The sequence below is a fragment of the Helicoverpa armigera genome, chromosome 1 (assembly GCF_030705265.1).
Source record: "Helicoverpa armigera isolate CAAS_96S chromosome 1, ASM3070526v1, whole genome shotgun sequence".
In the NCBI taxonomy this organism is placed as follows: domain Eukaryota; kingdom Metazoa; phylum Arthropoda; class Insecta; order Lepidoptera; family Noctuidae; genus Helicoverpa; species Helicoverpa armigera.
Window position 1 is genome coordinate 1,571,763 of NC_087120.1, and position 10,494 is coordinate 1,582,256.

Genomic DNA, 10,494 nt, shown 5'->3' on the forward strand with positions numbered 1-10,494 from the left:
GGCGATAATAAAAATGCTCCAGCACTCATTTCCATGTCAAATTTGTGTAATGTATTCCTTATATACTCTATTTTAAGATTAACTTTCAGTTGTATAAGAAATATCTTACGTTTTCTATTTAAATCGATAAACCTCAGAATTAGGCGTTTTACCCAGTTTGCGTCCACAAAATCCAATTCGCGTCCACCCATGGTCCAGTTCGCGTCCAGCGGCTTTGAAAAGGAATATAGGGTGAAATTGTTAAGAATTAATAAAGAAAGATTGTATTTGAACAATTTCTTTATTTAACAATACACTTAATTATTAAAATCAACATTATCATCATTTAAAATTCACTTTACAAAATAAAAATAATTCTTCTCAACATTGGTTTAAGTAACTTAAAATTAGGCAATTAATTTTGAAACTTGAAGAATAAACAGTAATCAATTCTGTTAATTTTACTCTAAATCACAGGGAATGCTTAAGATCCGCCTTGATTATACTAAGTTTTTGGCCATATTTTTTTTTTTATTAGCCTATGCTGTCCCACTGCTGGGCAAAGGCCTCCCCATAGCCTTCCATTTTTCTCTGTCCATCGCTATTTGTGGCCAGTCCGAGAGGAAGCTGTCCAAGTCTTCTCTCCAGCGTTTTCTTAGTCTCCCTCTCGGTCACCTTCCATCCTCAGGGATCCAGTGTGTGGTGATGTTGGCCCACTTGTCCGGGTGCATTCGACTTCAACTTTGCAGACTTATTGCCCAAATCTACTATGCCCGGATCTTGGACCGGATAATGGTGTTGCGTAGGTATCCGGTCACTAAGCCGTATGCTGAGCAGGCTACGCTCCATGCTCCTTTGGCATACTTTTAGCCTGGACTTTTGAGATTCTGTCAAAGACCAAGTCTGAGCGCCGTAGGTTAGGATGGGCAGAATACACACGACTAGTTTCCGCTTCAGACATAAAGGGAGTTCTCCCTTCATGGACCAGTAGCTCTTCCAGGCGTTTTCGATCCGTAGATCGATTTCCTTTCATATTAAATTAACAAAACAATTTAATAATTTTGTGTAAACATACAACTAAAAGAATTGTTGAGTCAATAAATTATCAGACAAGGTAGCATATTCTTTGCATATTTTTTATCGATTTATTCTTCTCTCGAATAACATTTAACGCTTTATTTAAATCTTCTTCTGTGTATGTTGTCTTTTCCTTCTATTTTCCTGTATCGGAAGAACTTATCTTAAATGAAATTACTTATATCAGTTGATAATTTAATTATAACCACGTATATATCTTAATAAAAAAATGTACTGTTTAATATATTAATATTAAACAGTATGTTTTAATTATTTTTTATAAGCAAGTATTTACAGTGGAAGTTTCGTAAAATTCGATGTAGTAATTCGCGTCCACCTTATTTTACTCGTTAAATATAAAAAAACATTACCAAATTCATAATAAACATTATACTTTTATTCATCATTAAACTGTAGAAATAGCTATCTATCCTAAAATTCACATAAAACAATATAAAACTTACCATCAAACACGCCGCTGCACACTAATTTTTATCTAAAATTCTGCGTGTTTTCGCTTTCTTGTTGAAGAGCCTAGACTAATTATTTTTTCTAAAAGGATTGGTTGGACGCACAGAACGTTTGTCTATCTGTGCGTACCTCTTATACATTAACGTATTAGCGGTTATGACTTTTCGTTTGATTAGTGTGTTAATTGACTTGTTTTCGAGGATTTTTAAAAGGAGATCGGCAAAATGGACGCGAACTGGGCTATGGACGCGAACAGGCGAAATGACCCTATGTATTGAAAATTTTAACTGACACTACCGTAATGACGTCATTAGCATGGCGGCGACATTTCGTAGTGTTCAAAGACAGATAAAAAAACCTAAAAACTTTAAACTGCAATAAAAAATATATTTATGTACCTTACGAAGTGAAACTAACATTTCCCGATTGCTTTTCCTCTAAACAATCATTGTAATTCACTTTTAATTTTTTTCTCATCTAGACTAAAATACCCTATTGTGGGACAGTCTCTTAACCAGCATTCGGTGAGAATGATAACATCGTATAGAATGTTCAATCGCTTTAAGGCAATGCAAAAAGTGTTGAAATTGCGCTTAATACTGCGTATGTTGTATGTCACTATCTTGAAGTTGTAGTTAGGTGTCAAGAAGTCACGACTGTCAAAGATGTTCCGCTAATGGTCCGACATGAAAATATTTTTACCCATGAAAAGTTCAAATTACCAACACGATACCTACTTACTTCTCTCGATTCACTATGCTGTGAATATAAATAAATAATGTATTTTCGCAAATAATTGACATAAGGACGCATGAAATGAATCCACTATTTTCCTTCGAGAACGACTCCACGGTCGATATCTTAAAACTGAAATAACCTATTGAATTATGCAAAGGTTCTTTTCATATAATAAAGAAGATTAATTTGTTATTTATTTGTTTGTATTGAGAAGAAGACTGTCTCCCTATTTACATAGGCTATATTTTATCCGGGTACAGGAAGAAGTTCCCCCAGGGGCCCGATTCTCCTAATTTTACTTAAGCGACCTTCGAATGAAGTTCGACTCGATTCGACTGAGACCCAATCCCGACTCGATTACGATTGAAGCGTATGTGGCATTCCGCTATTTTTTCTTTGAAATAAACGTTTTTATCCTTTCCTGTCATTCAATAATTAATCATTTTGTCTGAAAATGATTGTACAGCAAACTACCGCATAGACCAAAATCATCAAAATAGCAGACCAATCGCACACCAATCAAATGTCAATCGAATACGATTGGTCTTTTATTAGTAGCAGAATGCCCGATATGGTTAAAACTACTATTACGATCATATTGCGATTAGATTTCTATTCGATTTTGACATTATTAACTTAGGAGAATCGGGGCCCTGGTCGCTGTTTCCAAGGTTTCGGAAACAGCTAGTAATAAAAATTATATAGTTACCCAAGTTCATTCGGATTTGAAATCCCATTTGGTCTATACGGTAGTTTGCTCTACAATCATATTGTCGTCGTACATCATTTGCAAACAATATGATTCAGTATTGAATCACAGAAAAATATGAAAATGTTTAATTAAAAAAAATAGCGAAATGCCACATACGCTTCAATCGCTTGAATCGTATGTCGCTTAAGTAAAATTTGCAGAATCGTGCCCCTATTTCTTGTATCTTATCCTATCTTTTGTAGAAACCTCAGAATCTAAGCAGTCCAGGTACTAAGCATATTCTCTTCATGGCATAGTAGGTAAACTATAAATAAAACCTATCATTATCTTGTCAAGATGTTAGAACACAAGCTCCACCTTATCAAACATTTAAGTAGCTAGTTGTGGAACATTACCGAGGTCTCTGCTAGCTACAGAAATAACTTTTATCGATTTAAATCATATTATTTATTCAAAATGGTAAAACTTTTTGTTCGTCAGGAACTGCTCTACAACGGCCTCTCTTGCATATATACCTAGTATACCTACCTAGATACTACCTACTAGAAACACCCCAAGTATATCTTCAAGATATTATCTTGTCATCTGTTCAGTGAATAATTTAATCAAGATAGAAAAAAAATAGAAAAAAAATTGGACATAAGTTATCTCCAATATTGGCCATTGGTCTTTAATATGGTCCAGTATTTGAGCACAAGCCTCTTATACGGGCGTAGATAAAAGCAGGAGCAACCACTGCGTTTGCTTAAAGTAGTTTGGTGAATTTAGGCGCTTCCGCAACAAAATGGCTGATCACGTTGAGGTGAATTTGGTACGGATACTATAAATATCTGTGTAAAAAGTCGTGGTGGCCTAGTGGGTAGAGCATCAACCTCTCCAGTATCCTAAGTGTGTACGTTAGATTCTTGGTGTTCACTGTGCCCTGAAAGAAACTTGCTCGCGGGAGGACCCAATGAGCACGTCCGACCGTGATCTCGCTGCGGCGGTATATTGGGCTGACAAACTGTAGTCACACTGTAAGACATGTCATCGACACGAAAGAATCTTCTTCTTTCGTTTCTAGGTCAGACAAGTAAGTTTGTATGTAGATACTTTCTATGTGTACCTTAGACACCAATGGCTGATTAAAAGGTTAAGGAAAACATCTCGAGGAAACCTGGACTATAAATCTGATATCATCAACCCGCATTGATCAAGCGTGGTGATTAACGCTCAATCTTTCTCTGTGAGAGAGGAGGCCCGTGCCCAGCAGTGGGGCGATAAAAAGGATGATGATGATATAGATATCATGTATACGTGTATGCAGTACAAAATTCTCCGGACAGGTGGAAACAGCAGTAATTGTAATCAGAAAAATTGTGGACACCTGCTATGTAGCTCTGTCAGTACGACCGCTGTCCTAATAGGTCTTACTGGCGACAGATCCTTTCGAAGTCGTACTAGTTTTACTTGTACTTTTTGCATCAAACTGGTTACAGACTCACCAAAACTTTGGTGTCATGTCTTTGCAAGTTTTCAATGTGCAAAAAAAGAAACACCGAAATAATTAATACTGCACCCTATCTGTCCTCCGCGGTGACCTATTAGTCAAAGGGTGGAAGTGCGCAGAAAGCTTGCATAGAAATTTCAAGGGGCAAAAAGGATAATTTTAACGCACGCACAGCAAAGATGCAGGACCTTTTGTTACTGGGTACCTAGTTGCCTAGCAACCAACCCCTATAAATCTGATCGCTAGCTTGTGAGTCTGGCGCCCAAACCTCAGACAAGGGCTATTTTAAATTAGCATTCATTACCTACTTCAAGCTGCAGCTGGCGTACCTGTCTGCACCCAGTTACCTGGAAGACCTCTCTATGTACCTTTTAAGATGATCGTTTTTACCAGATCAATGGATACTCCTAGGCCAGGAAACGTTAGAAAGTATCGGTCAACGTCGATCATACCTGATATCATTGACCAAGCCATTCCACATCGGGTCATGCTGTCCATCGACTATTCTGGATAAATCCTTCGCCTTCAGGATAACGTTCAGATATACTTACTCCACAATACCATGTAATGTATAGTTATCGGCACGGATATTGAGCTCTCGGCGGAAGAGTGGGGATCGCTTTGCGCACTGTACACATAAGGCAATAAACCAATAAATCGCTTCTGCGCAGGTGAAGGTCAGGGCTCAATATCCGTGCCGATAACTATAGCATGACATTTAAACAAATAGAAGGGAAGACACAAAGGGGTTTCAGACAAGCACAAAATGAATAACGCAATTTTTTACGCGTAGCAGTATAATTAATCGCAAATGCGTTGCAACACCAAAGAGATAATTATTATATTTTAAAATATAAGAATGCTAGCAATAGAGTTGCAATGTTTGCGGACATTTCCGGTGGGTTTGGCGCAATAGTTCAACGGATCATGCAAACAAATAACATTGGACTATTGCTACTAATCCAATGAGCACACATAATTATTTAAAGATTACCATCGAATATACACCCTATTGGTGATATGAGTGACAGAGTAAATTGAATCTTACATTTAAATTGACCAGGATAGCTTCAGCCTGCTTCAAATTGATTATATTATTATGATATTATAATTCAAATGTTAGCCCTAATGGCAACATACATTGAGATATAATAATTGAATCTTATAGTAAAGAATTCCAGTAAATAACCTTATTGATATAATGATATAACTAGACACATAATCCATTATTTGATAACATTGAAATTTCCTTAAGACCTGTGCTGTCACTCGGTAATCATGCAAAATAACACCTCAAATTCTGATTTAATCCCGTTGCCATGACATGCATGATAATTTGCACGGAGATACAGCAAGTTAAATCGCGCAGTTTTTTTATATAATTAGTTAGAATACTAGCAATGCCTTTTTAAAACATTACTAATATTCTTTTCAACCCACAGGGGGTCCACCACAATAGTTCAATGGATCTGGTTAAAACCAAATCAAACATTGTGCTATTGCAGCTTTACAAACTTATCCTACACAGTTTTACAATAACCATTTTGAATGTTTATCCTATGTGTAGACATAATTATGACAATAAGATCAGATTAATAAATACCCAGACTTATATTAATAATGATAAAATTAGACACCAATAAGTTTTTAAAACTTTGATTACTAGGGATATGTTTCATATAACTAGTAATCTTGTAAGCCCACCTGTACCCAGCAACATTGACTGGAGACAGGAGGGGATCACGTCAATAGTTCAATGGACTTTAACTTCCACAATGCCATTGGGCTATTGCCGCTCAGATCATAATAGAAAGTCATAGTGACAGTAATACAATAAATTCTAAAATCTAAGTTTAGACAGTCTTTCTTTTCCGATTGGCCATAATGAGGCCTTCAATATAATTCGATCACACATAACACTGCTGTTATGCCAGTCATCACACCTGAATGTTGCATTCTTAATACCCGAAGAGCAGGGTGTTCATCAAGAAGATCGGATGCAGGCCAACTCTGTTGTTGGCGTAGATCAGCTGCATTTCCTCTGTGGGGCTTAATGGCACACGTGGAAGAGGTGTGCCATTAGGGGCCCTATTTTACCATCTTCTGTCCTTTATTCTAGCTCGAATGTGGCGCTCGACCTTAGCAAGCTCTTTGTCAAGCATGCCACCGCTGCGCAGCGGAATCCAGAATTCCTTCTTCATTGTAGCGGCCAGGCCAGGCGGCAAGTTGTTGAAGAGGAGGCGGCCAGTCACAGAAGCAGCCAGCACCTTGGCAGCATTAATCAGCAAAGAAGTGGTCCATGAGGAGGCATACGTAAGCCTCAGAGAGGACTGAGCAGCTGTTGAACATACCATCGGGTACCATGTCTTGTGACGTCCGAGACCCGTGAACACCAATCCCTGAGGCTCACGGTTTAGATAAAATTCCAGTGTGCCAAGGAACATATCAACCATCACTCCAATGATGGTCCCCTTGCAGAATCCGGGGCAGTCCTCAACGACTCTGGCATTCTTGCAGATAGCGCCTGTGTATGAGAGCCCAAAAGAGTGCTCGTTGCCACCAAGGTAGGACGTGTAGTCACGGAAAGATTCACCTACCTCCTGGCTGCCCAGGCCCACCATGATGTCGGTGCCATATGGCTGGGTGAGCATTTTCACTTCCCAGTAGTAGTGCCTGTTGGTCTCTAAAGCTTTGTTGCCTTTGACGATTGCAGTGCCAGAGCTGTACAGGGGATGGAACACCACCTGCTTTTGATCTTCGTACAGTTCGACCCACTTGGGAGCTCGCTTGGGGGCCGCCCAGCGCCACTCGACGATGCCAAGCTCCTCGCCGCAGCCGCAGTCGGGGTTACCGGGCTCCATCTCGTCGTCGCCGTTCCAGCAGTCGCAGAACCCCTCCGGCATTATTTCGTTTATGTAGCTCCCTTTTCTAATACAGGCCCCTCCTGCCATCTTGTTGTAATTCAGCACTCACAATTCACAAAATGATTTAACTCTTCCACAGGTAAAGTGAACCGCACTCAAGCGAGCGGCCAACTCGATGGCGCCCGAAGCTCGACTGAGGCCCTAGATTGAGCTAGCCTTCGCTCGAAGCTGCGAGCGTCCCGGCCGGTGCATGGAAGGGTGCAGGGGTGCAGGGTAGTGTGTAGCGCGGAAAATCAATAATCCAACGACTATAAACAACTAGTTCGCACTTCACATGAATAAAATCAATACTGCATTTTCGTCATCGTCAACTTGAAACTATTTTATTAAATTTTCTATAGGCAGTCAGACACAAATTCTACCATCAATTTACTAGTCTTTGATGGAATATTTTTCACCAAAGATTTCTTGTATTTTATGTTGTTGTTATTTATTTTGATTTAATTGGATTCAGGAAAAGGAAACCATCGCAGTTTGACAGGCGTAGACAGCGAACTATCTATTTCCGCCATTTTCAAAATAAATATCTTTTTTTTTTAATTTTTAATGTCATGGCCTTCTAGCCTTTGTGCCAAATCTTCATTTCAATTATTTTTTTATTTGTTATCACATCTTCTGTTTTTCTCATATTTTTCCAATGGTATTTTTAATATATTTATATTGCGGCATAAAGCAGTCTTTTCTTTGCAGCAATTACGTTGAGGCGGCGCGGGATTCAATATTTGTTGACATTTTTCATCATTTATGTCACACAGCTTATAGCTATTAGTCTTTGGAGGTTATATTGTTCACAAGTAAATATAATAATATTCTGGTATTCCAGGAAACTTTCGACAAGCAGTGCATGTCGCATCTTCAATTATGTTGAATCTACTCAAATGAGCGGTGTTATGCCCAAACCGAAGTCTGTTCAGTGTTGTAATGAAGTCTCTACTTGCAATCTTTAGCTGATAATACCATGGTTTTCCGGTATCGGTAGTCCGTTTGTATGCTTCCATACCATTTTCCTTTCTGTTCTTGGTCTTTTTTCCAAAATCTTCTCCATACTTTCATTTATATCCTTATTGATGTCGGTATAACAATCAGTAAAAGGAGTCTTAACCATAATACTTACATCTATTGAATTAGTTCCAATATATGCAGCTTTATCAGCAATTTCATTTCCACTAATGCCTCTATGCGAAGGAATCCACATGAAAAATACTTGTTTTCTATACTACTTAGACTTCTTAGATTTATAAGAGTTTTAATTTTGAAAAGCAAGTACTTTGATTTAAAGTTACCTTTTAAACTATCAATTAAACTTAGATAGTAAGGATTACAAATATTTACACTTTTCTAAATGTGCTTTAACACTTCTAACACTGCATATGCCTCAGCAGTAAATATACTAGAACTATCTAACACAAAACTTTGTACAAAATTAATCTGAGGGTCATAAACAGCACTACGAACATGAGACTCCTTTACTCCCATCAGTATATATTTTATAATATTCCCTATTATGATCTAAGAAATTAAGAAGGTCTTGATTGGTGCAAACTGTTGTTTTTTATTCTCAGGAGTATTTGGGAGAGTTCTGGATATTGGTGGAAAAGAAGATCCTCACCGGTTATCTCAGCAGGAGCACTAGATTGAACAGGGTAAGGCAAAATTTTCTTCATCACTAGTTGATTGATAATAATTTTAAATTAAGGGGTGAGGTGAAAGTAATCTGCGGAGTGATAATGGCATTATTGCTGTTTCTTATGGAAGTAGAGTGCTCTTATAGGTGTAGAACACAGCACCTGATATGATCCTAAGGCCCTTATTTTGTATTATATCTAATCTATTTATTGCATATTTCAGACGGAAACAAGTGAAACAAAGCTGTCTGCACAACTTCGTCCTCGTCTGAAGCCATATTGAACATTTGGTAGTATGTCATTGTGTACAACAAACCAGTCAAGCAGAGTTTTTATCATGTTCTCAAATATTTTACCTAGACAAGATGAGAAATTATTATAAGTCGGCAGGAATTAGCACTATCGGGAGGCTTATCTGTCTTTAAAATAGGTATTACACATTGAGTTTTCCATGACTTGGGAATAATCTGTTTAATCCATAAGTTATTAAGAATTTCTAAGAAAAGATTTTGAACTGACTGATGAAGGTTTTTAATTAATATTTAAGGAAAACCACCTAATCCAGGTGTTGTATTTAAAGATGCAGAAAATTCCTGAAATGAAAACTTCTAACAGAAATTTCGTATTTTCATTATTGTTATGAATATTAAAATATTTTTCTAACCATGTAAATTGTATCCGGGAATATTAAATAATCTATTGTTTTTTAAACCATGTTTCATTTAATAGAAAAATATCTATATTTTCATTTGCTAAAAAATCTATTAATAAGGGTTTTTTATTATATGCGTTTTGTATATTGAACTGTGCTATTCGTAACTGTGACTGTGATAAGGTGCTATTTATATCCATAAGCTTAGGAAAGAAGAAACTATGAATTGGAGTCCCATAACCCTTATTGGTAATTTCAAGTATAGTGTGAATAATTGCTGAGTTTAAATCTGTATTATATATTAATTGCCCTTATAAATTAATTTGAGGAGCTTGTGTAGTGGGAACTACAGGTAATTTATTAATCTTAGAAGTAGAGCTACTATCTACCTTATGCAGATGAGGCTGCAGATTTATTTACATTTTGTACAATTTTATTTTCAGGTATGGTTTTAATTATATTATTATTTACAACATATTGTTTTTTTTATTTTCATTTTCAGTTATAGTTGGAAAATTCTGTTCATATATGTGTGTCAACAACACTGAGTAAGTAATTTTACACACCTTTTATTTCTGTTGTGAATAATTTAGGTAAATTGGACTCTTGTTTCCAATTCGATCTTTTTTATCCTGACACTCAACATTATTGGTTGAATGTTCTGGGTATTGCCTTATAGGCTTCAAAAAAGGAGCAAAATTACTGTTGCCGCTGTTGCTGCTGCTCTGGATCTATTTGCCGCTTAGCCGCCTTCTTGGAGTGGGCTCCATCTGGACCCCCATCCACGTAACCATCCATCTAAAGACTGGATCTGCTATCTACAATAG

General features: G+C 37.3%; 1 protein-coding gene and 1 long non-coding RNA gene across 2 annotated transcripts; one reads left to right on the forward strand and one right to left on the reverse strand.

Moving 5' to 3' along the window:
- Window positions 1-4,967: 4,967 nt before the first annotated feature.
- Window positions 4,968-7,895, reverse strand: LOC110381401 (SPRY domain-containing SOCS box protein 3). The gene has a single exon (XM_021341724.3). The coding sequence runs from the start codon at window positions 7,415-7,417 to the stop codon at window positions 6,560-6,562; it is 858 nt and encodes a 285-aa protein (XP_021197399.1). The 5' UTR covers window positions 7,418-7,895; the 3' UTR covers window positions 4,968-6,559.
- Window positions 7,896-8,190: 295 nt separating this feature from the next.
- Window positions 8,191-10,129, forward strand: LOC126054208 (uncharacterized). The gene is made up of 3 exons (XR_010276483.1): window positions 8,191-8,868; window positions 8,953-9,033; window positions 9,239-10,129. It is a non-coding gene; the product is annotated as an uncharacterized LOC126054208 (long non-coding RNA).
- Window positions 10,130-10,494: the final 365 nt, after the last annotated feature.